Raw genomic sequence first — 27597 nt, 5'->3', positions numbered from 1 at the left:
ATTTAGACAGGACCAGGTGGGGACTGAGGGGTGCCAATTTAAGGGGGCAGCTCCGGTTCCCTCCCCGCCCCCTGCTCCTATTCCTCCTCCTGACCCTTTTTCCCTTGGCTCTGTCGGCAGTTTCTCCAGGACTCAGCAGTGTCCTCTGTCCACTGCTCTGGGCCATTCCCCAATCCCCCCTCCCACTTGAGCCTCTAACTCAGAATCTGGGACCCAGGGGCCCCTCCCTACCCCAGCTAACCTCTTCTGGACCAGGAGAGCCAACCCAGATCCCACTGCCTCCATGAGTGCTACAGGCAGGATGGGGCCCAGAGCTGTGCCGGGCCTGCGGCTGGCACTGCTGCTGCTGCTGGTGCTAGCGACACCCAAGTCAGGGGTACAGGGGGAGGAAGGGCTGGACTTCCCTGAATACGATGGTGTGGACCGTGTGATCAATGTCAATGCAAAGAACTACAAGAATGTGTTCAAGAAGTATGAGGTGCTGGCACTCCTCTACCATGAACCCCCCGAGGATGACAAGGCCTCACAAAGACAATTTGAGATGGAGGAGCTGATCCTGGAGGTGAGTTGGGGGCACTGCAGGCCTGCAAAGCATGTCTGGCCCCTCTCTGGAATCCCCTATCCTACATCCCAGCTCTTTGAGGATGGGATCTGGGGGCAAGGGGCAGTGCGGTAGGACCCCTGTCTTGACCAACAGGACGCAAGTGGCATGTGGCTTTAGTCAAATGAGAAGCAGAGTCTCAGGAACCTCAAAGTACTGTCGTCGTTAGGTAATCCTTTAGTGGGGGTGCTGCCGGAAGAACTCCCCTCCCTGCTGTAGGAGGCTGGTAGTATTTGACTTAGGTTTCGCTAGGATGGTGGGGGGGGGGAAGGGAAAAGGTACTTGGAGGGCCAGGGGAGAACAGCAGTGTATATTGCACTCCCCTACCGCACCCATCCACTTAGCCAGAACACATCTCTCCATATACTTCAGGGGCTGCACCCCAAAGAAATCCAAATTGAGTGTAGATGTAAATGTTATGATACTTGCGTGCCATGTTTAAATATCTTCTAGAGATCATGCCTCCCACTGGACTCCCAGTCCCCCCCCTCTTTCTTCCCCCTCCCTAATTCCCCATTTGCCTCCATTGGATGAGCCGGATGCCTTCACTGGAAAATTTCTTATGGTTGCTGGAGGTGTCAGAATGTCTTCCCCAATCTTCTCTTTGTGGGAAGAGCCTTCTCACCTCCAAAATGACTTCAGGCCCAAAGGAGCAACGAGTTATCATAAGAAAAGAAAAAAAAAAAACCTATGTTTGGGAATGACGGGGCTATGTGGTCGTACACACCCCTTTAGGAGCTGGGATGTGTGAGTTTTCTTGTCCAAGCTCCTGTGGCCCCTGCTCTGGCTTGGCATGCAGATAGGACTCAGCTCGTCCAGAGCGTGGAGCATTTCAGGGTGAGACACTAGAACCACAGGCTCTCATTTTGTACACCCCTGCTGGGTGCTAGAACCTGCCATCTGATTAATGAGCCGAGTATTTTTATCCTGACTGCTCAGTATCCCTGGCCATCCACCTGCCAACCGCCTCCCTTCCCCGCCCCTCTGAGAATCACAGTGCCTGAGTCTGTGCTGAGTGGGGGTAGAGCTGCAAGTTGTGCCCACAACAGAGAGAATCAGGGTTGAATGCTAAGCTGGACGACTTACGGCGGCAGGGACCTCCAGGAGTGACTGTCCACAGCCTAAGGACAGGCTGAAGTAGAGTGTGGAAGGGGAAAGTTGGGCCCTGATGGGGAGAACTGTCCAGTCATCGTCAGTCTCTCTCCCTCTGGGGGATGACAAATAGTGACCTCTTCTCTCAGCTCTCTGGCCTTCCCCACTCCTCAGCAACATGACCAGACCCACCACTACCCTCCCACCCTTCAAAATTCTTCCCATTGGGAGTCATTCTGAAGAATCTCAGGGACTTCCAAGATCAACCCCACACTGAGCTTGGCCCTTGACCAGGTACAGGGACCTCCAGGTGTGACTTGACCAGGATGGAATGCAGGGCTCAACCCTGAAGGAGGGAAGGGGCCCTCAGTCACTCTGAAGCCAGAATCCTCAGCACCTCTCAGGCACTAGGAGGTATTGAGTGCAGTGTCTTCAAGTCCAACATAATAAGCACATTGCAAACGAGCAATCAATATTCATGAACTAAGTTGAGCCAAAAACAGAACTGTGTGACTGTAGGGAATCTGGGGGATATTCTGGATCTCAGCAAAGGGTCAAGGTCAACTCTTATATCTCTTGCACCTCTACTGACCCAACCTGAAAGCATGAGAGGGAGAATAGGGTATAATAAAAATTCCAGGGGCTAATTTTCATCATAATCCTTCCCTCCAGTTAGCAGCCCAAGTCCTAGAAGACAAGGGTGTTGGCTTCGGGCTGGTAGACTCTGAGAAGGATGCAGCTGTGGCCAAGAAACTGGGTAAGAGAGGGCAGGGCAGGGGAGGGGAAGGTGGCATTGAGACCAAGGGAGGCTTAGGGCGGAGGACTTGTCAGACAGACCTTGGGATCTGAGGGGCTTGGAAATCTCAGATTTATGTCTATTCTGAAAGAGGGGGTGAGAAAATATGAAGTTGGGAGGGTTATGGCTGGGAGACTCTGGCTCTCTATTCCTTATCAAGTTCCATGCTCAAATCCCAGAAAGAGGTGGGGGAGGCCTTATTTATACTTACCTAAAAAACATGGTAGGTGCTGGAGCAAAAGAATACAGGCTGGGCTGGCCAGACCTCTGCAAACTCCGCTTCCAACTCCTCCCCTACAGAGCCATGGTTGTTACAGCAGCGAGCCACCAGGGGGAAGCACAGGCTTGAGACGGGATTCTGGACATGGATGGGGGAGGGGTGGTTAGTAATAATGAAGTCATCTGGTCAGTAATAGCAATTAAAGAGCTTGACTGGGAACCAGCTACTGGAGTCCTCAGAGGGGGTGGCATGAATACTCATCTCCTAGTCGTGGCAGTCAGAGAAGGGGAGAAATACTGCTAGAATCTACACCTCTCTATTCCCTCCCCTCCCCCTACCTGATCCCCCAGCTCCTCCCTAGAAAGCCCTGGGGCCAGGCTAGCCTCCTGGGCTAAATCCAGCAGCAGAGACATCAGGCCTGTAGGCCTCGGGGTCAGAGGAGGTGGCGGGGGCAGCGGGCTCATGTGGTGGAGCATGTGGGGCCCCGGTGATTATCAAATGGGCTGTGGCCCAGGATTTGGACCTTGGATCTGTGGGAAGCCTGGGATCATGGCTCACTCGCCCTGGCTCACTCCCTAGGCCTAACTGAAGTGGACAGCGTGTATGTATTCAAGGGAGATGAAGTCATTGAGTACGATGGCGAGTTTTCTGCTGACACCATCGTGGAGTTTCTGCTTGATGTAAGGACTCTCCTGGACCTGACGGCTTTGCTTGAAAACTCCACTGCCTGCCCCCTAGTCCCTACCAACCCCAACCTGACACTGCACACACACACCACACGCACACACATACACCACATGCACACACACCACACGCACACACACCACCTGCATACACACCACACACATGGACGCACATGCACACAATAGGCCACACATCACCTACATACCACACACTACACATATGCACCACATGCACACCACACACACTACACACACCACACACACATCATATACATACCACACACCCACCACCACACATATCACATGCACACACACCACACATGCACACCACACACTCCACACACATCACACACCACATGCACGTACACCACACACACCACACATGCACACACACCACATACATGCCACACACATGCACTTACTACACACACCACACATGTACAAACACTACACAATGCACACACATCACACATATGCCACACATGCACACAATAGGCCACATACCACCTGCATGCCACACACTATGCATACGCACACCACACACACACTACACACACCACACACACACCATCCATACACACCACACACACATCATATACATACAACACACCCACCAGATATATCACATGCACACACACCAAACATGCACACACACACCACATGCACACATATACATGCACACCACCCATGCACACACACTACACAGATGCACACACACCACATACATTCACACACATCACACACATGCCACACATGCACACAGTAGACCACACATCACCTACATAGCACACAGTACGCATACGCACCATATGCACACCACACACATACCATCGACACACATCACACACAGATGATATACATACCACACACCCACCATGCATATATATCACATGCACACACACACACCACACATGCACACCACACACTCTGCACACATTGCACACAATACACACACACGCACACACTAGCCCCCTCCTCCAGGTCCCCAGCCTTCTTTTCCCTAGGTCCCTTTCTGGTTCTACTCAAGGATAGAAACCCTCTTCCTGCAATGTCCTCCTCTTTCAGGTCCTAGAGGACCCTGTGGAATTGATTGAAGGTGAACGAGAGCTGCAGGCATTTGAGAATATTGAGGATGAGATCAAACTCATTGGCTACTTCAAGAGCAAAGACTCAGAGCGTGGGTAACCCTCAGACTCCACTGTACCCCTCCCTGGATCCCCATCTCACCCGTCCTCCCACCTCCCCATGTCACCCAGTGTCTCAGCCTCTACCTCCGCACTTCCCACCTCTTCCTCTGGCTGTGGTCGGCACCATCAACAGCTCTGACCTCCCTGTACTCTGGGGGTTCCCAGGCAAGCACCTGAACCCCCTGTACTCTGGGAGTTCCCAGACAAGCACCTCCAGTATCCCACCTTCCCCTCACTCTCAAAGAACTAGAGGGGGTGGGTCTCAAAATGAACCCCGCCTGCAAAGAACTGGGGACGGTAGTGGGGGATGATTCCCTGGCAGACCCTGGTTTCCCGAGAGACCGACTCTGCATTCCCCCTACAGATTACAAAGCCTTCGAGGATGCAGCTGAGGAGTTTCATCCCTACATCCCCTTCTTCGCCACCTTCGACAGCAAGGTTCTCCTCGCCACAGCTGTATTGGTTCTCCCTCATGTCCCGAAGCTGTCCTCCACCTTCCTCTCCCAGAATCGATGGCTGACCTAGTCCCTTCCTACGCACTGGCACTCCCTACCCCACCCCGGCTCCTCCCACTCCATAGATTTAGAGCTGAAGAAGGGCTTTAGATGATCTAAAACCCGTCTCATGTTAAACCCAACCCTAGAGAAGTTAAGACACTTGTCAAGTGTCACAGTGGCAGTGACAAGGATCCCAGCTTTCTGACTCCCTTCCTAATATTTGTTCCCCCATAATACTGCTTCTCAACATGACCCTGTGTCTCCTGCTCCACTCCCCTCCTACCCCCTCTCCCAAAGGTGGCAAAGAAGCTGACCCTGAAGTTGAATGAGATTGATTTCTATGAAGCCTTCATGGAAGAGCCTGTGACCATCCCAGACAAACCCAATAGTGAAGAGGAGATTGTCAACTTCGTGGAGGAGCACAGGAGGTGGGGACCAAGGGCAACCCTCTGAGTGGGGTCGGCTCCTCCTTGGGCTAGAACACACTGCGTGAGATGGGCTGGGGAAAGCTTAGCCAACTGGGAAGCCAGTCTTGCCTGGAGATGAATACACGTTGGGCACCAGTGCTCTCTGATACACTGATAATTTTGCACAATATTTTACACCTCAGTACTTAGCCCTGAGCTCTACAAGGAGAAGGTCCTTCATACATATGTATAATTCAGTGTGAGGTTGATTGAGACTTAAATAATCTCTGTCAACAAATGAGTGTTGACTGCCTGTGGCCGGCCAGGAACTGCAAGGTGATTTCCATCTCTATGATTATATTAAGCCCTTTTAACCTCAGTGAAAGGTTCTACAGGTAATAAGTGTCAGAGCTGGGATTTTAACCCTGATGTGTCCCATGTTTGTTTTTTTTTTTTTTTTTCCAAGACCGAGTCTTACTCTATCCCCTAGGCTGGAGTGCAGTGGCGCCATCTTGGCTCACTGCAGCCTCCGCCTCCCAGGTTCAAGCGATTCTCCTGCCTCAGCCTCCCAAGTAACTGGAATTACAGGCCCGTCACCACACCTGACTAATTTTTGTATTTTTTAGCAGAGATGAGGTTTCACTATGCTGGCCAGGCTAGTCTCAAACTCCTGACCTCAAGTCATCCGCCTGCCTTGGTCTCCCAAAGTGCTGGGATTATAGGCATGAGCCACTGCACCCGGCCCCGTGTTCTTTCTAATACAATATACCCTAAACCAATGGTTCTCTAAAAGGTAGGAAGAAGTGGCGAGGTGGGCATAGGTTTTTGCCCTCTGAAGGATGTTTGGCAATGTCTAGACACATTTTTGGTTGTGCAGAGTGCTACTAGTATTTAGCGGATAGAGGCCAGGGATACTGCTAAACATTCTACAGTGCACAGGACAGCCCCCTACTTCAAAGAATTATCTGGCTCCAAATGGCAATAGTGCTGAGGTTGAATAACCCTGCCCGGCACTTACACATAATTCCCTTCCTTCATAGTAGTCCACAGCTGGAAATATCCAATCACCAGTATAAACAGTACTTACTCTCTCCCATACTGCTGGCTCCCTTCATCAAGGCAGGAACATGCTTGCCTGGTTCAACTGTACCCAGCACCCAGCATAGTGCTTAGAACATATCGGGCACTCAATCATAGTGACTGAGTGAATGAATGAATACATTAATGAATACATTGATGTCCAGTTCTTGCCTTTCTCCCCAGAGTCTCTCTTCCAGTCCCTTTGCCCACCCTCCCCTCTCCCACCGCTTTAACCATGCAGTGAGCTGGGCCTGGTGCCCAGAGTTGAGGCCTTGCCAGATGGCTTTGTTCTAGGCTACAAGCTGTCTGTGCCCTGGGCCTGACCTAGAGGCAGCCTCTGCTACGGGACCCTCTGGAGGGGGCGTACTTCTAACCCACTGAGGAATGACACTGTCTGTCTCTTCTAGATCAACCCTGAGGAAACTGAAGCCAGAGAGTATGTATGAGACCTGGGTGAGTGCCCCCGGCCAGGGTCAGGCCCTCAGGGAAGCAGGAGTGCTAGAAGACTCAAGTCCTAGCAAAATCCCACCCTGCTGCTCCTCAGGCCCATTTGTAGAAAAAACAGTGCACTAGCAGCAGTTGAAGGATTTCTACGCTGAAGAATGTATGAGGAAATGGGAGACAGACATAACTGAAGATGACAAGGGAGGAGCCTCAAGCCTGGGGATAAAGGGATTATCAGAGGAAGTGTGGGGCTTTGGAGCTGAAAGGAGTGTCACTTGGAAAAAGGTCACCATCACAAGAATATATCTGGCCAGGTGCAGTGGCTTACGCCTGTAATCCCAGCACCTTGGGAGACTGAGGGAGGCGGATCATCTGAGGTCAGGAGTTCGAGACTAGCCTGACCAGCATGGTGAAACCCCATCTCTACTAAAAATACAAAATTAGCCAGGTGTGGTGGCGCATGCCTGTAATCTCAGCTACTCGGGAGGCTGAGGCAGGAGAATCACTTGAACCTGGGAGGCAGAGGTGGCAGTGAGCTGAGATCGTGCCATTGCACTCTAGCTTGGGCGACAGAGCGAAACTCCGTCTCAAAACAAAAAACAAAAAACAAAAAACCAGAAAACAAAAGAATATATCTGGTCCCGAAGCTGGACTTCCACAAAATTGAGGTTCAATGAACATCTAGGATCTGTTCTGGGCTCCCCAACTTCCGGGAGTATAGTAAGGTCTTCTCCAAAACCCTGTTCTCCTTCTTACCGCCCGACAGGAGGATGATATGGATGGAATCCACATTGTGGCCTTCGCAGAGGAAGCTGATCCTGGTGAGGGAGGAATACTGGGTTGGACACTCGGAGGTTTTCCTGGGAGTTTGCAAACAGCCTAGGGCTAGACATGTGAAGCTTGGGGAGCAGGGAGGTAGCTCTGCACTCCTGTTTCATCTGGGTCCCTTTCCTCTTCATATACCTCACACCTTGCACTTGTGTTCCCTCCAAGATGGTTTCGAGTTCTTAGAGACTCTCAAGGCTGTGGCCCAAGATAACACTGACAACCCAGATCTTAGCATCATCTGGATTGACCCTGATGACTTCCCCCTGGTAAGAGGCACAGCTCAGGCACTGCTATCCTAAGGCAGGGACTTGGACTGTGGCATCTTCTTAGTGAGGGCTTTGTTTCAGAGTTCCTATCCCCAGCTTCTAGCTGGGGGGCCCTGGGAGGGTATGTGTGTTGCATGCTTAAGGGCACTGTTGGCATGGAGGGCATCCTGAGCAAGGGGAAATAGGACAGGACATCACACACGATTCCCAGAAGCAGAAGCTCAGGTGCTAGGGCTGACTCCTAAAGAAAACCAGTGTTTGGAGGCACAATAGCCCTGCATATGGCTCTACACACTCCATCATAGAATCATAGCACAGAGATTCCATGTTTCAGGAGATGATTTTGTTCTCAGCTACATTCCTAACACCTAGCACTCATTGTTGAATGAGTACCTGAAAGAACAAAGAGAAACGTGAGACGCATTGGCACTTACCAGATATACTTGCCTTATTTCAGAAATGTAAGATCGGAGGGCCAGAGAGAAGTGACTTGACCTTGAACACAAGGATCTGATCCAGGATCAGAACAGGGTTTCCTATCTAGTTTTCCTTAGAAAAGAGGGGCCAGTATGCCTGGCTGACCCTCCCGATGCTCTCCCTTGAGGATTTCTCCTTTTTCGCTGTTTAGTTCTACCCATTGCCTTGATGCCCTCACAGCTGGACCTGTCCCCATCCACTGCCAGTTCATGTTGTCCCATCTCCATCCCTGGGCTGACCCTCGCACTCATCCTCCTGGATTCCTGTGCTCCTAGCATCCATTAAGTTGCCGTATTTGGATCTCTCTACAGCTGGTCCCATACTGGGAGAAGACGTTTGACATCGACTTGTCAGCCCCGCAAATAGGAGTCGTCAATGTTACTGATGTGAGTTTCCTGTCCTCATACCTGGACCCTTGACTCTACTTCCCAGCATAGCTAGCTCTCCTCCTCTCTGCTAACTAGGAGTTGGGCCCTTCTCACAAGACACAGACATGCCCAGTCTAGTGGCTGGATGGAGGGGGAGACTTAGGATCTGAATGTGGCCCTGTCCCACATGTTGGAATCAGTGGCTCATCCTTCAAGGCCCAGTGCAAATCCTTTCTCCTCTGTGAAGTCTTTCCAGATCTCCCATTAGAATCATTCCCTCCCTGGCATTCCCAGGGCTCATTAGCCATTGAGAACATGACATTTACATGGCTATTTATGTATTATGTCTGTCTCTTCCAGTCGATTTTTGAGCTTGTTCAGGGCAGAAGTCTTCTCATGCACACACAGTAGGTGCTTCAAAACTGCTAAGTTGAACTGAATGAGCCACAGTCTCTACTTTCATAGAATTCTCAGACTAATTGGAGAGGCAAGTATTCCATTAACTACAAGGCCAGATCTGATAAACTTTAAAATAATGATACAAATAAAATAAGACACAGGAATCACATTGATTTCTGCTTAACAGAATCAGAGAAAAGTTTAAGAACAAGTGACATTCAAAATGGAGATTATACAATGTATACGATTTCAACAAGTGATGATTCAGGGAAGTCAGTTCCAAACTGAAGGAAAAACAAGATCAAAAGTTCAAAACAGGAAAATGAATATCAGGTTCCCAGAAAAGGCAGGTAGATTTTTATTGTTGAGAGTCTAGAGGTCACTGAGAATGGTACTTGAAAAGCAGGTTATGAAAAGCCCTGGGGCCGAGGTGGTGGCTCAGGCCTGTAATCTCAGCATTTTGGGAGGCCAAGGCAGGAGAATCACTTGAGCCCAGGTGTTCAAGGCTGCAGTGAGCCATGACTGCACCTCTGCACTTGAGCCTGGGCAATAGAGTGAGACCCTGTCTCTTTTAGAAAAGAAAGAAAATAACATCCTGAATGTTGGAAGAGTTGCTAACTTTATTCTTATAGGCCATGAAGAGCTGCCAGTGGTTTTGTACCAAAGGCATGATAGGGAAGTTCAGTGTGTAAAGAGCATAGAAGACAGATTGAAGGGAGAAGCTCTGTTTGCCAATCCACCTTTTCTTCCCACTCTCACCTGTCACTATTCTAACCCACACCTTCACCTGGACAGTTTCTCTGGCCACTGGCAGATGGAAGGAAGGGAATGAGGATGTAGGGAAGGATGTACAGAGTACAGTGAGTGGGAGCACAGATCCCAAGACCTGGGTCGGACTTAGCTTCCATCCCCTGCCTGTGCCATCTCCTAGGCGGATAGCGTATGGATGGAAATGGACGATGAGGAGGACCTGCCTTCTGCTGAGGAGCTGGAGGACTGGCTGGAGGATGTGCTGGAGGGCGAGATCAACACAGAAGACGATGACGATGATGACGATGATGATGACTAGTTGCTATGGCAACCATCTTTCAACCCCACTGGTCTTTTCATACTCTCTCCTGCCTTCCTTTGTCCTTCCCTGAGTTCCTCCAGAGAGACTAGGTTATTCTCCGCCATAGAGCTAACTGGGGTCTATACGTTGGGTGCTGAGACCCTGATCCCCCTCATTTGATGAGGAAATGAGCTACTTTTCCCTAGACATCAGCCCAGTTCTCTCTTATCTGACTTCTGTTTCTTATCCCATAACTTACTTGTATCTATTATGTGTCTCTTCCATCACTCTCCATACTCTTTCTTGTGATTCTCCTCTAGCCATATATATGGGCCCCATCTCTGTTCTGTTCCCTCCATCTACGCACAGCTTTCCCCCACTCTCTCTAATCCTGTATCTTTCTGACTGTCCTGTCCCTGGCCAGAAGGAAGGGAGGATACTGTGTTTGGGACTGTATCTCAGCAATCACTTGTTAATGTATTTGGGTCAAATGAGAGGCCTCAATAAAGACATCTGGGGCAGCATGAACAAGTGTATGTTGGTGAAATCTCCCCGCTGTGGCAGGAGGAGGTGGCCTCTGATAGGGGATTCAGATGTGGGTGCCTTGCTAGGGATGAGCTGGGGGACTCTTATAGTGGGGGCTGGGGTTCCTCCAGGCAGCTTTCCCAGAGAAGCCTGGATTATTTATCTACTTCAAGTCGACAAGCCTTTTCTGAACACATAGTGTTTGTCCAGGGCCACTGTTAGGCTCTGGGAGAACAGAGAGTGTCAGGCCTGTCCCTGCTCTTGAGCTGATTAGCCTCACCGAGCAGTCAAGACAAGCATACTAAACAATCAAAGAAGAATACAAAGCAATATGTAATTAAGTGATTATATACTGCTCGATAGCACCCTCTCTGCAGCTCTTATTTGAACATCAAGACAGAGCTCCAATTATACTTCCTTGGTGAAGCCTTTCCAGAGGTGGCCCCTCCAGCAATGACCTCTTCTGAGTTCCTGTTGCACTTCCATTCCAGTACTCAGCATAGTCTATTATTGTTCTTCATTTACATGTCTGTCTTCCCTACTCAATTGTGAGCCCCTTGAAGGCAGGAACCCAAGCTTTTTCTTTGTGTCCACAGGGTCTGACACTCAAAAGTTGTCCTTAATAAATGTTTTTTAAAGGAAGAACAAAGGAAAGAACAGAATGGACTCAGAAGAGAGATCAGAGTGGGCTTAATGACTTCACAAAGGAAGTAAGCCTTTGCTAGGCCTTAAATTGAAGAATGGGATTTGGTTGCAGACAAAGGAGCTGAGGAGGAGACATTTCAGTCAGTGGAAATTTCAAGCACTGGCAGGATGTGTTTGTCATATTGGGGGCACAGAGACCAGAGAGACAAGAAGAGAAATTCAAGTTGTGGCCATGAAGCTGGGTAAGCATAATGGGGCTGGGTTGTAGAGCTGTTTGAATTGAATCCTGCCAGCTGAGGAGGCAGGGCAAAATTTAATCTGGTAGTGATAAGCAGGATGGGGAGGGGAGATGATAGAGATGCCAGAGGTAAGGAGCCCAACCCATAATCAGTGACTGTTATAATAATTGGAGTGATGTTGGGAGAACATGGACCCAAGTGGTGGTCATGGGAATGGAGAGAAGATAATGTATACAATGGGGATCTCCCAGACCTGGGCCTGCTGGAGGTCTTGGCAAGAAGGACCCACAGTTTTTCCAGAATAGGCCCAGGCTGGGGTAAGCAAAAAGGAGTTTAGGGGGTTGGGGATGGGAGGGCCAAATAGCTAAACAAGCCCATAAAAGATATACATTTTATATTTGAGATGATGCCCATAATTTTGAATATATATATACACACTTTTTTTTTTTTTTTGAGATGGAGTCTCACTCTGTCGCCAGGCTGGAGTGCACTAGTGAGATCTCGGCTCACTGCAACCTCCACCTCCCAGGTTCAAGCGATTCTCCTGTCTCAGCCTCCCAGGTAACCGGGACTACAGGCACCCGCCACCACACTTGGCTAACTTTTTTGTATTTTTAGTAGAGATGGGGTTTCACCATGTTGGTTAGGCTAGTCTTAACTCTTGACCTCAGGTGATCCACCCGCCTCAGCCTCCCAAAGTGCTGGGATTACAGGCGTGAGCCACCATGCCAAGCCAACATTTTATTTCTCATGGATCAGGTATAAAGTTGTTGCTGGGAGACTTAGAGGATTTCTAAGTATGGAAAGATGAGACCTGAGATTAAATATATTTTCACTCTCCACAAACAAGTCCAGGAAGTGTTCCTGGAGAAGGTGGCAGGGGTGTAGAAAGCAGAAACTATGTATTCATTCCAACTTGTCGCTATTTAATAAATGTTTAATAGTAGTATGGGCGCTAAGCTAGTATTACAATAATATTGTGGAGCTTACTGTCTAGCATAGGTCAGTGGAAGGCCCCGGTCTAAATAATAGCTCCTATTTTTTAAGCACCCATCTGTGCCAGTCCCTAGAGACTTACTATTTCTGAATCTCAGAAGAACCCTCAGAAATAGGCATCGGCACCCTCATCTGACCGGTGAGGGCACTAAGGCTTTCAGACATAACTTGCCCAAGGAAGGGGTGGAACTAGCATGCAGCCCAAGGCCCCTGGGTCTTGTTGCCTCCAGACCTGAGCCTTTCACTTAGAAACTACATGAGTCTCAAAGATGGGTCAACGAAATAGGTTTTGTCCCTACAACACAGAGCAAACATGATATATGCAAAGGCAAATGATTAGGGTGTGACAGGGAATGCTGGGGAGAGGAAACAGCAGAGAAAGGCTATGAAATCCAGAGCAGCAGGAACTTGAGCCTCTTCTAGGAGTGGTGTAGACCTGAGAAAGGAGGGGCTCATTTGAGGTTTCTGGAGGAGTTTCTGCCAGGTAGGAACTGAGGCGAGATGGGGTGATCCTGGAAGTGGCACAAACACTGAGGGGAATCCCCCAACCTGGGCCTGCTGGAGTTCTTGGCAGAAAGGACCTACCCAGGGTCAGACTTCTTTCCAGAGCCAAACCTTGCCCAGAACTGAGACCAGACCCCTTAAGCTATAGAGATGGGGGTGAAAACAGATGCTTCTCCAATTCTTCCTTTCCTCTTTTCAGTCTGGCTGAGAATCTGGGGGAGGAAAGTCCCTGGGGTAGAGGGGAAGTGAGAGCTGCCACATTGGGCCTGGGCAGAGGGGCAGAGCTAGGAGACAGAGCTAAGTGTGGCTTTGCAAGTTGTCTATATTTGCATGCTGAGCTCACTGCTGCTCTTTTTCTCCCCAGAAAATAAAATTACATCATGGTAGGGGGAAGGCAGGAGTGGGGCATGTTTGGGAAAGGTGAGAGGAATGCAAGAGGGCCTGCAGGCATCATCCTGGAAAGAGAAGATCCAGGGCTCCTCAAGACCCCATGTGGCCCGGACCCCTCACTCCCAATGTGGATAAGTCTGATCAGTCATTTACCACTGCGCCCCTGACCCTTAAGGCAAGGAAGTAAGTTTTTACTAATATCAAAGCCAGCAGCTAAGAGAATCCAGCCCCCAAAGGCTTTCCAAACCCCTAAACCGAACCTACTCTGTGCCTCCCAGGGGTCCTAGGCCCCGTGGTCATCCAAAGGTCAAAAGGGGAGGAGGGTGCCCTACTGGGTAATAATTAAATATGAGAATTGTTTCGCAGTTCAGGGGGAAGAGACCATCTCTGCTCCAGCCCTTCGCCCAATTCTGTCCCCCATCCTAGGAGTCTTCCAGAACCCCAGCCCCTCTGTCCCCCGCCCCCTCCTGCCTCCTCCTCCCTCCCCCTCCTCCCGCCATTCCCCGCCCCCCGCCCCTCCCCGGCTCTGACATCACCGGCCAGCCGGGTGGAGTGAGCGACGCTGGGCTCGGGCTCTGGCTCCGCGGGCGGAAGAGGCGGCGGCGGCGGCAGAAGCGGCGGCGGCGGCGGGAGCCGAGGAGGAGGTTCCGGACGCTGCTCAGGAACCGGGGACTCAGGCGTGCCCGCGCCCTGAGCGCTCAGCTCCAGAGGCGGTGAGAGGGGCGGAGAGGAGACATGTCGCGGGGAAGGGGCAGATTTGGGGGTCTAGGCTTGGAGGGGCAACGATCTGGGACACCGGGGCCAGACGGGGAGCGTGGGGACCCCGGACGAGTCCACTTTGTGTCAGGCCCCACGGGGTCCGTCCTTCGGTCGGTGCGTCCTGAGCGCCGAGCGTGTGCTGGAGGCGGCGTGGCTCTGGCCAGCCCATTCCACGCTGAACGGCAGTTTGAGAGTCGGACCGGGGCCTGGGGATTAGGATGCAGCCTGCTTCCCGCCCAGCCGGCTTGGCCAGGCCAGCGCCCGCCCCTCCCTCCCCGCTCAGGCTTCGGACTCGCCTCCGCTGGCGGTCTCCCGGCCCAGCCCTGTCTCGGTTCCATGTGCCCTCACCCCCAGCCCACTGCACCTGAGGAAGAGGTGGGCTTGGTGGAAAGCTTGTCCAGAGGGAAGGAGGAGCTGGGGGTGTAGAGGAGTGATGTATCTAACGTAAAAACCCTTATTAATTTCATATAATCCGTGTCAAAACTGACAGGGAAACACGCACACCTATAAGGCACGCCAGCACACACAGTGACACACACCCATGTGACTTATACACATAGTCTAGCACACTCCAAATCACAAACGTCCCTGCACTACGCATCCGGCCGCCCACCACACCCCCACTCTGTGGGGTGGGGCATCCCATGAGGAGTCTTCTGAACTGCGGGCTCCAAGTCATCAGTCCGACAGGACAGCTGAGTGGACAGAAAGGGCCACTGTCCCCAAATCCATCCTGATTTTCTGGCAGCTTTTCCCAGCCCCTGGCTTCAGATTGTTCCTCTTTAACAGTGGGGAAAGATGGGAGAAAATCTTGGTCTCATTCCTCTAAAACAAGGAGACAGGATTTTGCGGGCTAATGAGAGTAGGGGCTTCTGGTGGCCTCTCTTCCTGGGTCCAGTTAGGGCTTAGGGTGCTGGGAATGGCTAGTTTCTGGGTAAGAGTGGCCAAGGGATGGAGGAGGAGGGGGTGGAAGAAACGGAGAGGAAAAAGAATGGGTATGAGTCAGCCAAGAATGGAGCCCGTCAGAGAGAGAATGAGAGGAATGTGTGTGAGAAGCAGATAGACATCTCCAGAGAGGTCCAGAGATAGTCAGGGAACCAAGGAGAGGGAGGAAGTGAGAGACAGAGATGGTCAGAGAAATGTGAGAAGTGCTTGAAAGTGCACTAAACAAATTAGGGAGGATGAAGGTGGGGGAAGACCACTGGGAGTTAGGGAAAGTGGTATGTGTGTCTGGGCCCCAGGCTGTCAGAGCGATTAGCTTTAATTGCTCTTCCCTTTGTGGTTAAATACTCCGTTGGGGAAATTGCCAGTGATGCCCTAGGCTGCAGGCTTCCCTGGTTGCCTACTTCCTCAATTCCGTACCCATCATGTGTGGATGTATTATCATGCATGAAGAGGGTCACAGAATCAGAGCGCCTCACTCGCTCACACAGATCCTCACCAACAATGTCATGATGGATATCTTCACCAGCTGGTAGGCAGCCAACCACTGAATCTCCAAGCCACTCCCACCAAACTTACTCTGTTTTGTAGCAGGGATGCTCACCCCTTCCTAATTGCAGCTCTGAGTATTCAGATGGGGACACTGAAACACAGATCCAGGAGTCCTAAGTATTCATTGCTATGACTAAGTTGGATAGGTGAGTAGGAAATGCTAGAAGGGGTGAAAGCCTATAGAAAGGAAGAAAAGAGATACTGAAAGATGAAGTAGAAAGGAAATGGATGACGAAGAGTGAGAGAGATGGAGAGAGATGGAAATAGAATCAGGGAGTGCCACACCAGAAGAGTGGAGACAGAGATGGTCTGGGGAGAGTCCTAGGCCTCATTCCCCTCCTCACCGTCAGCCGGCCCTCCTCTGCCCTGCCTGATCCAGTGCCAGCTATCTCCTGATGCCCTATCTTGGGTCTAGCTCTTCTCTAGACTAAAGGCTGAAGGCTAATCCCTGTCCCCATGCCCGAAGGTAATCCATTTTGCTTCTTGGACTGAACATTTTGGGCCCCAGATGTCCTGCCTTTCGTCACTTCCAGGCTGACCCTGGAGCCTCAGAACCCTCAATTTCCTTGTTACAGGAATAAAGACAACCCCCTCCTCCCCGGCAAAGCTAGATAAAAAGCTTAAAGAAGAAATCGAGAATGATATTAAAGGAAATAAACTACAGGACTGCTTGAATTTGGGGCCCAGATATAATTTAAAAGAGGAAAGCTGGACCCCTACTCTCTCCCTTCCAACCCCTCTGTCTCTCCATGATTACTTCCAACTTCAGGCAGAAGACTGACAGACTTGAGTGCCTGGGAGTCCCCTCTTGCCCAATACAGGGACCTCTAGGTCCTTGCAGCTGTGTGGGATGGCCCCTCCCCTTAGCCTTAGGCAGCTGCAACAGATGTGGAAGAGGGAGGGGCAGCAACTCCTAATCTTCAGGCTTCCTTCTCGAATTTACAGAGGATTTGGAACCAAACATTAGAGAGAAGGGATAATCTACGACGACTTAATGTCAAAATGCACAGAAATTCTTTTGGTGCTGCCACCTCCTCCACAGGTGGTTATCCCAATTGCCAGGCTTCTCAAAGCACTCCCAGGGCCTGACTCTTCTTACCCCAGTGCCCATGGAGCTCCCACCTGTCCCACCCTAAAAGGTCAGTATATAATGGTCCTTACCTCCTGCCCCTCTTCCCCAGCATCCTCAGTTGGTTTGACCTTTGTCAGGGCTGTGCCTGGGGCCAACTTGGAAGGAGAGGGAGGCAGGAAGGAAGGAAGGTGTGAGGAAGCGGTGAGCAGAGCACAGAAAGCTGGGAGGGAAGAGGACTGACTTCCTGGCAGCCAGGGCTCCGGTTCCTGATTCCTGCCCTGGTATCCTGTCCCAAGAATGGCCTCCGCCCAGACTGCCTGGTGATCCCTGAGCAGCTCTCTGCACTGCTCCAGAGATCAGGAGGATTTTTCAGAGCCCAGAGAGCAGATTTCTCCACAGGCTCTAAGGAAATCTGAATCTCTGGTGAGGAAAGTGACATGGAGGATGAAGGAAACAAGCTCTGCCAAGCCCCACCATGGTCAGGCCAGACCAGCCCAGGTACAACAGTTGATCAGTGAGAATTGACAGCAGTTCCCCTAAACAACACTCCCTTTGCTTCTGCCATACTAAGGCCTAAGCAAATCTATCTCTCCAAGAAGGGAGGCAACAGGGCGGCCTTTCCTTGTACCCTCAGGGGGCCTTACTCCTATCCTTTCTGTCCCTTCTTACTCACCATTCCCCACACCCCTCTCATCTAGTGGTGTCATTGTCCTAACGACTGGGGGGTGGGGGGACCCAGAACTGAGGTTGCCATAGTAACAGATGAGCTGAGGTTACAGCCTTCTATAGTTGACTGTATGCTCTCCTCTCCCTCGCCCCCCCATGCCTCATTTGCAGCCTTAGTCTCTTTCTGTTTCCCAACTCCAGCTCTCTTCCTCCATTCTGCAGGCTTCCCTCACCCCTCTGGATGTGAGCCTGTGGTTATATGCCTTCTTACACATGCTTTTGGCTGGTTTAGACACATAAAAACACACACCACAGATACTCACAGCCAGTGCACCCACAGCCATATATCCAGTGCTGGCACATACACCTCCATTACCGGAACATCCAAACACACCCACAGACACCCAGCCACTGCCGCCTCCAGAGCTGTGCCCACAACCCAGGGATGAGCATCCATAAGATCCAAGCACACACACATTTCTCCTCTGCCACTTTAACATTCCTAACCCCGTCTCTCTTACGGGCCTCTTTGTATCTTTCACTCTCTTAGAAAGCTCCTACCCACTGCCCCCAAGTCTTTGTGGGTGAGTGTGTTACACACATTAATCTCTTCCCGCCTACCTCCTCTGTAGATCTGTTTTAGATTCAAAGCCCTAAATCTTAACTCCTCCCGAGACACACACACACACACACACACGCACGCGTGCACTCTTTCCTCCTGCAGGATCTGTAATATTTACAAACTCTCCTTCCATATGAAAGCAGGGAAGTATAACCCCCAATCCTGCCCCATTTCCAGCTAAGGGCTTGACCCCAGAGTTTCCTCCATTGGGGCAGGGTCTTGTCTCCTCCTGCGCTTTCCCTTCCAGCTCTACTCACACCCCCCCAACCCATTCTTATCTCCATCTCTAGTCCCCTCCCCATCATCCCCCTCACCCGTATCCCCCTCCTTCTGTCCTTGGATTATCAGTGGAGTGAGGGGGGTTGGGCTCCAGAGCCTGCTGCTGTGACCTAGATTTCAAGACAGAGACAGTTCCTGGTGCTGACAGTCAGAGAGCATTGTTCCTGGCCCGGCCTGGCAGGGCCACTGCTGGGCCCTTCTGTCTGGTTGCACCTGGGTGTGCAACTGAGCATGCCTATGACTGCCTGTTTCTTGCGGGGGTCATGGTAGCCCTGCTGTCTGGCTCATTGTCTGTTTGTGTCACGGTGCCTGCCGCCAAGGGAGGCTTGTTTATTCTGGTCCAAGTAGGGGGCTGGGAATGGGGACTTCTGGGTCCGCATCTCTTATTTTGTGATCACCATGCCAATCTCAGTTCCCCTGCAGTAGAGCAAGAAGGAAGGAAAATGGGAGTGTGTCAACCAGGCCCCTTTGCCACATTCCCAGCCTAATGCTGGGGTGATTTGCGGGCAGCCTCAGTCAGGGACGAGGTCATCTTGCTGCTTGCCCACCCCTTGGTCTAGTCGCATACAGTGTGTTTATGATACAATTTACTTTTTAAAACATGCTTTACTTTTCTGACTAAAACAGATACTCATTGTGGAAATAAGTTCCATTTTTGAGCTCACCCACTAGTGTCACATTTTATGAAATCCAGAAAGTTCATTCAAATATCTGACCTTCTTTCTTCTGTCTTAGCCACAGTTCCTATCTTAGTGGAAGGAAGGCCTTGAATGTTTTCTACTTCTCACCTAAGGATCACGAAAGAGGGATGGGGTGAAGGCCTAGGTGAGATCTGGCCTTGCTGATCTCATCAGACCATGCTGAAGGTAGTGCCAGTAGGATGTTGATGCAAGAAGAGGGGGCAGTCCCCTTTTGCCATTCTCCCAAAGCCACATCTAAAGTCCCCTCCCTCCACCACCCAGCCAGCCTGGGAACTGGGCAGGGGGCCAGAGCCAGTCACTTGGTATTCTTGGGCATGGGGGCTGCAGGCACAGCACAAAGGGTAGGAGAGAGCTGAGTGGGGGCCTGGTAACCATCAGGGGAGAAAATGGGCTCCACAAAGGTGGGGGTGGTCCTTGCTTCCCCCACCTCGAGCCCTAATGACTGAATACAAGGCTAGCATGGAGAGGCCAAGGAACCACTGGACCAAGCAACTAGGCATCCATCCAAAATGAGTCATTAGTGGAGTGGCGGGGAGTTGAAGTGAGGGACCCCTTTGCCTCTAAGGCAGAATGGGGAAGCTAGAACACACAACCTCCTACCAAACCCTCCAGCTCCTTTTCAGCTTCTCATTGCCACAGCAAGCCTCGCCCTGGTTGTTTTGGAGTTTTTTTTCCCTGACATGGGGAGGGGTTGGAAGTGGGTGGGGCGATTCTGGGGGGGGACTTGGAGAGAGCGGGTGAGAAAGTCGGGAGCAGGTTGCTATGGTAACCGCCTCCTCAGTCAAGGGAACTGTTGCCAGGGTTACTGTTAGAGGGGGAAAACAGAAGAAAAAGATGGTGGGGGGAAGGAGGTATGACTTGTCACTCTAGGCTCCTGCCTGGCTCCTAGCATCCCGTCTACCCTGACCGCCTCCCCTAGGTCTTCCTTTCCTCCCTCAGCTCTAGCCACCTCCAGCCTCCATGTTCCAGGCACATGCCTGGTACGGCAGAGTGGGGAGTAGGAGGGTAGTGCCGGGGAGTAAACCAGACTCCGTACCTTAAGCTCAACTCCTATTCCTTTGTTGCCTCCCAACCCCAGTCATGGCTGAGTACGGGACCCTCCTGCAAGACCTGACCAATAACATCACCCTTGAAGATCTAGAACAGCTCAAGTCGGCCTGCAAGGAAGACATCCCCAGCGAAAAGAGTGAGGAGATCACTACTGGCAGTGCCTGGTTTAGCTTCCTGGAGAGCCACAACAAGCTGGACAAAGGTGGGGGAGGGGAGCACAGGGGTCCTGTCATCAGTCTTTCAGGCTCAGTTCATTCAGCAAACAGAGATGAGCTCAAAGCTCTTACATCCACAATGTTTACCCCTCTATAGCAAGGCAGAAGAGAGGTGCTCTAAGAGTATGGGGGCCTTAGACATTTTTCATTGTGCCCCTCATCAGTAAAAAACGTTATTCAGATACTCCTGTGCTATTATCACATACACAACAGAACGTAAAAACAATCTAACAATAGTAAAATTTTAAGTGACAAAAATTGGGAAGAATTCTAGACAATAAAAATAGAAGAATACTTGAATAAGGGGAGAACTCGAAGTGTAATCTCATCTGGTAAATAGTAATACTAATCTTTGTTAAGCACTTTTTAAAAACTGGTAAAATTTAAAACTACAAGTTCTAACACTTTCTTATCCACTTTGAGAGACTACTGCTTGGGGAGTGGGGTCTATGGATTAGACTAATCCCACACAGCTGGAGGCTTTAGGGAAGAATTGGTGTTTAAGATGGCCCTGAAAGGTGAGTGGGATTTCTAAGGCAAGATCCAAAGGAGGGCATGTCAGGCAGAGGAACACTGTCACAGAGTATCTAGTGTGTTTGGAAATGCAAGCAGTCCTGCTTGGCTTGACTAGGATGCAGGGTGTTTAGAAATGGCTGGGAAGGTAAGGGTAAGACTGTGTTGTAGAGAGCCTGGGTATTGGATAGGTGAGGTGAGTGAACTCAGAGCCCTTCAGATACACTATTCTGACTGCTGTGTGGCTGGCAGGGAGAAAGTATAAAGGAGGACATGTTACAGTTAGACTATGGCAACAGTCAGAGGGGAGGAGCCAGGGAAGAAGGTCTAAGGGCATCTATAATCTCCTGAAATTGGCCAAGCCATGGACATCATCCTTCTGGTGGTGTCCATACCTTCTCTCATTTAGAATAACCTTTCTCACCAGGCCCAGATTCTCTCCTGGGTTGCCTAGAGATTCCACTCTGTTGGTCCTACAAGTGCTGTCAGCAAATTCTTATACTTACTTGGATGGAAAGTGGAAAAGGATGGGGGTGGGGATGGGGTATCTGGAAGTCAAGTTTTTCTTTTGTCCCCTCCCCACAACATATGGGAGCTAGTATCCAAGTTAAACCCCTCATTCTAACCACAGTCTAGAAACTTCACTGACCAATTATCTGTCCCTCCTGCAAACAGTCCCCTGTATTGTTGTTTGGGTGCCTTAGCTTTCTTTTACTGGATTAGTAGCCCCTCTTCTTCCAGTGTTGTACCCTCCCATAAGCAATGTCAGCAACTCAGCTTTGGTTCCAGGTCCCTAGTCTGGTGGAGTAGGGGAAGCTGACCTCTACAGCCTAGCTCTGACCCTATCTCCTGCCTTCCTCCAGACAACCTCTCCTACATTGAGCACATCTTTGAGATCTCCCGCCGTCCTGACCTCCTCACTATGGTGGTTGACTATAGAACCCGTGTGCTGAAGATCTCTGAGGAGGATGAGCTGGACACCAAGCTAACCCGTATCCCCAGTGCCAAGAAGTACAAAGGTAAGAGGCCACTCCTTTAACTAGCTGCACCTCTGCCTCGTCCCGTTGACTATCCTTGGAGTACTTGAGTTTTGGGAGAGTGGAGGCAGATGCCCAATGGGCCTGCCTGGCATCTCCCATACTGCTGTCCCTGGACACATCCCTTTTTGTCCCCAGACATTATCCGGCAGCCCTCTGAGGAAGAGATCATCAAATTGGCTCCCCCACCGAAGAAGGCCTGAGCAAGGGGGAGGAAGAGGAGGAAGGTTGGACCTTCATCAGACCACTCCCTTCCCCCATCCTCCAGGGGAGGGGGCAAGGGCAACCCACCATCTACCCACTTACTAACCTGGTCCTAACCCCCTTACTGTGCGCGTGTGTGTGCGTGTGCGCACGCTCTGGCTGTCTGTCTATATGTCTAGCTCATCTAGTTCCTCTTCTTAAGGGGATGGGGGTCAGGGGCTAGGGGAGGGGGCTGAGCTTCCCCACTTTAGGAGGAGGTGGGGGCTATTTCTATGCAAATAGAAATCAGCACATTCCTCCTACTTCCCTTTCCTCCACTCTCCCCCCATATCTTTAAAGTGTGGAAGCAGAAAGGACCTGCATTTTCCTACATTGAGGAGCTGACATGGGGGTAAGGTATGGGAGAGGTAGGTGGATCCAGGGAAAAGCAGTGGGGAGGGAAGGCAAAGAGGCCACTCAACCCCCACCTGGAAGGGGCAAAGAAAAGCCAGAGTTCCCTGTTTGTACTCCTGTGCTGGACTAGCTGTTTCCTGAGTACCAGCAGGTCCCTTTTTTGCCTCTCATGGGCCTAGCATAGGTATGAGCCAGGGATCCTTTCCTGGCCCCTAAGATCAAACCCCATGGAGCAGCCAGCATTAGATGCCCCCACCCACCTGTACTCTGGACTGTGCTGGGAACATGTACCACTGAGCCTGAGATGGGGATGAGGGCAGAGAGAGGGGAGCCCCTTTTCCACTCAGTTGTTCCTACTCAGACTGTTGTACTCTAAACCTAGGGAGGTTGAGGAATGAGATCCTTAGGTTTTAACCTGCATCCTGACCCCACCATCTATAGGGTCCCAACTTGGTTATTACAGGCAACCTTCCCTCTCTCCTTGGTGAAGAACATCCCAAGCCAGAAAGAAGAGAAGTTAACTACAGTGTTTTCCTTTGCACTGATCCCCACCCCAATTCAATCCAGGAAGGGACTTAGGAAACCCTTCTTTACTAGATATCCTGGCCCCTTGGGCTTGTGAACACCTCCTAGCTACATCACTACAGTACAGTGAGTGACCCCAGCCTCCTGCCTACCCCAAGATGCCCCTCCCCACCCTGACCGTGCTAACTGTGTGTACATATATATTCTACATATATGTATATTAAAACTGCACTGCCATGTCTGCCCTTTTTTGTGGTGTCTAGCATTAACTTATTGTCTAGGCCAGAGCAGGGGCGGGAGGGGAATGCCACAGTGAAGGGAGTGGCAGAATCAAATTGCTACATAGTCCAAACAAAAAAGAAAGCTTTTTCAAAAAACATTTAATTCACATGCAGTCTCAGAGACTATTTAGACAAAGTTGAAGTTAGGAGCTTTCAGGATGTGAGAGTAAAACTTTAATGGGAGGGGAGGGCTGGCTGCTGGAAGAAGGAAGAAGCCAGACTGGTTAGACAGTATTCTTAACTCCTAGCCCAGCCTAGCGTGTCCTGCCCCTCTGGCCACTGCTGCAGACACCTGCCTTAACACACACACCTCTAGGACTCCACAGTTTTGCCTTAAAGGACCTTCCCAAGTCTCCCTTTCCCTGTCTGGCTTCTCCCTTAAGAAGAGAGAGATACTTGTAGAATTGGGTGGGAGGAATGAGCATAAACTGTCCTTCCCATTTGGGATATGTTACATTAGAAAGAGAGAGAATAAGGAGCCTTTCTTATGGAAGAAATGGGAGAAGAGAGACAGGGTTATTTTCAGCAGAGTCTAGTAGTTTCTCTGTAAGGCAAAATAATCTAAAAAGACTAACCTGCCCACCCACTCCTTATATTGCTGTGAGATTGCCCCTATCTTGTGCTCTTCTGTCTGCAGTGTGCACGGCCTTGTTCTAACCTGGAATAAAGGTGATTGATTGTATTGTAACTAACTGATTTTAAAATTTCTGTGAGTGACGAGGATTTTGAAGCCTTTGAATCACTGGGAAGGGAGGGGGAACAATATTTATGCCCCAGAACAAGGGCTGGGAAAATACCCCGAGTGTATACCCTCACCCCACCCAATCTCCTAAGTATCACTGAGCTAAATGGAGCGTATCCTACTTCCAACAGTCTCCAATTGGAGCCCAAGCACTGGAAATACGGGTCTCCCAAAATGGACTTTCTAACACTGTATCATGTGCAGAATGAGAGGGGTAGCTACATTAGTAGGAGCAAAAACCATCCATTGTGAATAAATGGACCACATACCACACAGAGCAGCAGTCAGGGGGAAGAAAAGCTTTACTGGGAGAAAATACAACAAATTCCAGAGTGCATGGTTTTTAGCCCACCCTATCACCCCGCCAGCAATAGGAACACAGACCACTCAATCACACATTCCCTACCTCAGGGAATAAGTACAGCAGCCAACATCTGGTCTGAGAGCTGCTGGGAAAAGGGGCAGGAGGAAGAAGTGTCTGGGAATACCATTCTCTCACTCTTTTCCCCTCCTTCCTGGCCTGATTTAGTAGAATCTGACTGTCCCAGGATACAGAATTCTTGATTGGATCTTGTGGAAACTGGGGGCAAAAAAATAGCAGCAAAAGCACTTAAAGGCAAGAATTCAGCTGGGACTTTCAGACTCAGTGACCAGTGATAAGACAAGTGCCCAAGCTCCAGCCACTGTAATCAGTCCTTAGATTAATGACTTGTTCCTCAATCCTAAAATATCAAGAGGTGGACAAGGTTTAAGTCAAACCAAGGAAGTCTTTCCCTTCACTCTTCTATGAAGAAGAGAACTGGCATCAAGTTGGATGGCTTAAAGATCAAGCAGCTAAAGGTAAGAGAGACAGAGAGAGAGTGTATGTGTATGTGTGTGGTGTGTGTGTACGTGTCTTCTGTCACACAAAGTACCACAATAGTCTGCAGTGGTGGCACCACCCTAAAGTATTTTAAGTTTTAAAGACAGGCCAGCCTCTGGTTAGAAGAGCCATCCTTGGAACCCCCTACAAGACTAAAGGAGAGGTAGGAGATCTGAGGCAAAGAGCTGAGAGGAATTTCCTGGTTTTCCCAACCCCCACACCAAAGCAGGGAACGAGGAAGGGCAGAAATGAGGATCCTTCCATTCTCGAACCTCCAAAAACCTAAAGGGTAAGTCCCAATCTCTAGTGACCATACACAGAGGTAAACTGACCCCAGGTGTCACCTCCACACCATTACTCTTGTTCACTCTTAAGTCCCTTTATTGCATTCATAGAGAATATATAGGTATTTAAACTTTGACAATAATTTTACCTTGATACATCCAAGTTTGACTTGCTTTTTAATATATTTATAGATATAAAATTAGGCCTCTAACAGTGATAGGGACAGGGAGATTGCTGCCACCAAACAATGTTTTTTAAAAAAATAACAGAAGAGGTAACATCCTTCCTATTCTTCCTTCACGTCTGCCCCTCTTCCACCTCTCCCCAACCTCCCTCACCTGACGTATTAGGGGGTGATGGGATGAAGAGAAGAGAGTGAAGGATATGTAATCAAGTGCAAAACACTGTGATAAGTACAAAGAATGAATAAGGTGGACAGGAAAGTGAAGAGTGTGGGATGGTTAGGGGCTTTAAGGACTTCCCAGGAAAATAGGATTCTGGGATGGGGTTGCTGAGGGGGGGAATAATCAACTGTCATATACTTTTAAAAAACAAAGGAAGAAAAGGTCAAAAACCTAAACCAAAGAGAGAGTGGCACTCCTGCCCTCCACTCTGGCCCCTTGGTACTGAATAGCCAGTTGTTCTACCCACCCCCCCTGCCCAACAAACAAGGGAGCTTAAAGAAAAAGAAACCCCATTCCCTATCCCAAACCAGTTAACAAAATAGGCTTCCCTCTCCTCTCAAAAAGAGGCTTTGGGGAGAGGCCATTTCTACTGAGTCCTATGCACCTCTCCATGGAGCCCCATTCCAGGGGTCAACTCCCATTCCTAGGTACTCTGTTGGTTCACTCCTCTGGTTTGTCCTTCTCCTGGGATGTCTTTCTTTTATCTAAAGCAAAAAGTCCAAAGTGCGTTTCTGCTGAATGTAGGACCTGGGACAGGAAAGGGTTGCCCAGGCAGGATCAGATTGGCAGCCCCAGCCTGCCCCACCTAGGTATGAGGCCTCAAGATGGCATGCACTGCACCCGGTCAGGGCCCTCCTCCTCGTCCGATGTGTCTGAGGAGCTGGGAGACTCATCAGAGTCCGCGTCTGTGGCCCCAACCCCAGGTTCTCGCCAGCGCTGTGGATGGGAAAGGCTTGTTAGTAACTTCCCTGGATGGAACAAGGACAAGCCTGTTAGGTCTTAGCTAGAATATAGATGCTTTAGGCCAGAGATCAGCAGAATTTTTCTTAAAGGGCCAGATAGTAAATATTTTAGACTTGTGGTCTATATGGTCTTTATTACAACTATTCAACTCATTGTAGCGTGAAGGCAGCCACAGACAATACACAGAATGGGTGTGGCTGCAAGCCAATGAAACTTTATTTACAAAAACCAGCAGCAGGCCAACTGCCAGTCTGCCAACCCCTGAACTAGGCCTCTTTTGGCATAAGAGGAAAAATAGAAGGGTCACACCGAGACTTGTTATTTCTTCTCAGTTCCCTCCTCCACCCTCCAGCCTTTGCCTTTGTGAAGATAGGATTACACATGGATGGCAATGGACAAGAGTAGATACCACCCTTTTCTGCTGATGTCTCTTCCAAGGCTGTATCAGGGATCTGATGGGGATAGAGGACAATGGATAGGAAATCCAACCAAGATCACCTGATTCCTCCTTAAAGTCACTACTCTGGAACTTTTTAGCCCTCTTAAGAGGGTCACTCCCTTGGGAACTCATTTCCAACCCCAGCTTACCCGGTGATGGCGTCTCTGTCTCAAGTGATGCATAAGGAACCACAGCATGTGACTATCAAACAGGTCAGGGTGGTGCAAGCTATCTTCATCCCGCTCCCGCTTGTTCTTCTTAATCACCTGGAACCCAAAAAGGTTGGGAAGAGGGGGCAGCAATGAAGAGGAACCCGGGACCTGATCAAGAAGGCTGATTTTCTACCCCAATAAAAGCTAACCGTTAAGTTGAAGTGGAGCTACATTAGATTAGGAAACGATGCCCTAGGTTCAGCTGCTGCAAAGGTAGCAGGCTTTAATATAGAATAATTCTTAAAGATGCTCCTTATCCCCATCCTATTACAAATCAGTGCTACTTCACAGCTGCCCCCTGGAGCAGGACTATTCCCACAGAGGAAATTACAGGAATGTTGGGGAGGGTGTTAGAGCAGTGCCTTTAAAGAACTGGGCAGCAAGTTATTCCTCCCTATGACAA

General features: G+C 50.1%; 3 protein-coding genes across 35 annotated transcripts in view; 2 read left to right on the top strand and 1 right to left on the bottom strand.

Moving 5' to 3' along the window:
* The first annotated feature begins 106 nt into the window (after window positions 1–106).
* CASQ1 (calsequestrin 1) lies at window positions 107–10924 on the top strand. The gene is made up of 11 exons (XM_005541269.5): window positions 107–562; window positions 2366–2450; window positions 3289–3389; window positions 4458–4569; window positions 4944–5017; window positions 5374–5504; window positions 6971–7016; window positions 7774–7828; window positions 8001–8101; window positions 8890–8964; window positions 10277–10924. Exons 1-11 carry the CDS (start codon window positions 284–286, stop codon window positions 10412–10414), a joined length of 1197 nt encoding a protein of 398 aa, XP_005541326.3. The 5' UTR covers window positions 107–283; the 3' UTR covers window positions 10415–10924.
* A 3348-nt stretch (window positions 10925–14272) lies between these two features.
* PEA15 (proliferation and apoptosis adaptor protein 15) lies at window positions 14273–24194 on the top strand. Its single transcript, XM_005541267.5, has 4 exons — window positions 14273–14408; window positions 20367–20540; window positions 21930–22085; window positions 22242–24194. Exons 2-4 carry the CDS (start codon window positions 20369–20371, stop codon window positions 22304–22306), a joined length of 393 nt encoding a protein of 130 aa, XP_005541324.1. The 5' UTR covers window positions 14273–14408; window positions 20367–20368; the 3' UTR covers window positions 22307–24194.
* Window positions 24195–24532: 338 nt separating this feature from the next.
* The window catches only part of DCAF8 (DDB1 and CUL4 associated factor 8), a 46610-nt gene continuing 43545 nt past the window's right edge, over window positions 24533–27597 (bottom strand). For 30 of the 33 annotated variants that reach the window (XR_012434666.1, XR_012434669.1, XR_012434693.1 and 27 more), the window contains 2 exons: window positions 27132–27248; window positions 24533–26516 (listed from right to left, as the gene is read on the bottom strand). Coding sequence is in view for 20 of the 33 variants with exons in the window: in XM_065543621.2 (XP_065399693.1) it covers window positions 26400–26516; window positions 27132–27248 (234 nt within the window). In the remaining 13 variants the exon portion in view is untranslated. The remainder of the gene's footprint in view (window positions 26517–27131; window positions 27249–27597) is intronic. The other 3 variants (XR_012434673.1, XR_012434682.1, XR_012434683.1) reach the window with 1 other exon arrangement.

The sequence above is a fragment of the Macaca fascicularis genome, chromosome 1, assembly GCF_037993035.2.
Source record: "Macaca fascicularis isolate 582-1 chromosome 1, T2T-MFA8v1.1".
Classification (NCBI taxonomy): Eukaryota; Metazoa; Chordata; class Mammalia; order Primates; family Cercopithecidae; genus Macaca; species Macaca fascicularis.
Note: the sequence above shows the minus strand (reverse complement) of the source record. Positions and strands in the feature narration are given on the sequence as shown.

Coding starts and splice junctions, on each gene's coding strand:
- CASQ1 (XM_005541269.5), top strand. CDS start 284: ATGAGTGCTACAGGCAGGATGGGGCCCAGAGCTGTGCCGGGCCTGCGG. Junction 7,829..8,000: donor CGCAGAGGAAGCTGATCCTG/GTGAGGGAGGAA, acceptor GTTCCCTCCAAG/ATGGTTTCGAGTTCTTAGAG. Junction 8,965..10,276: donor GAGTCGTCAATGTTACTGAT/GTGAGTTTCCTG, acceptor GCCATCTCCTAG/GCGGATAGCGTATGGATGGA.
- PEA15 (XM_005541267.5), top strand. CDS start 20,369: ATGGCTGAGTACGGGACCCTCCTGCAAGACCTGACCAATAACATCACC. Junction 20,541..21,929: donor CCACAACAAGCTGGACAAAG/GTGGGGGAGGGG, acceptor GCCTTCCTCCAG/ACAACCTCTCCTACATTGAG. Junction 22,086..22,241: donor CAGTGCCAAGAAGTACAAAG/GTAAGAGGCCAC, acceptor TTTTGTCCCCAG/ACATTATCCGGCAGCCCTCT.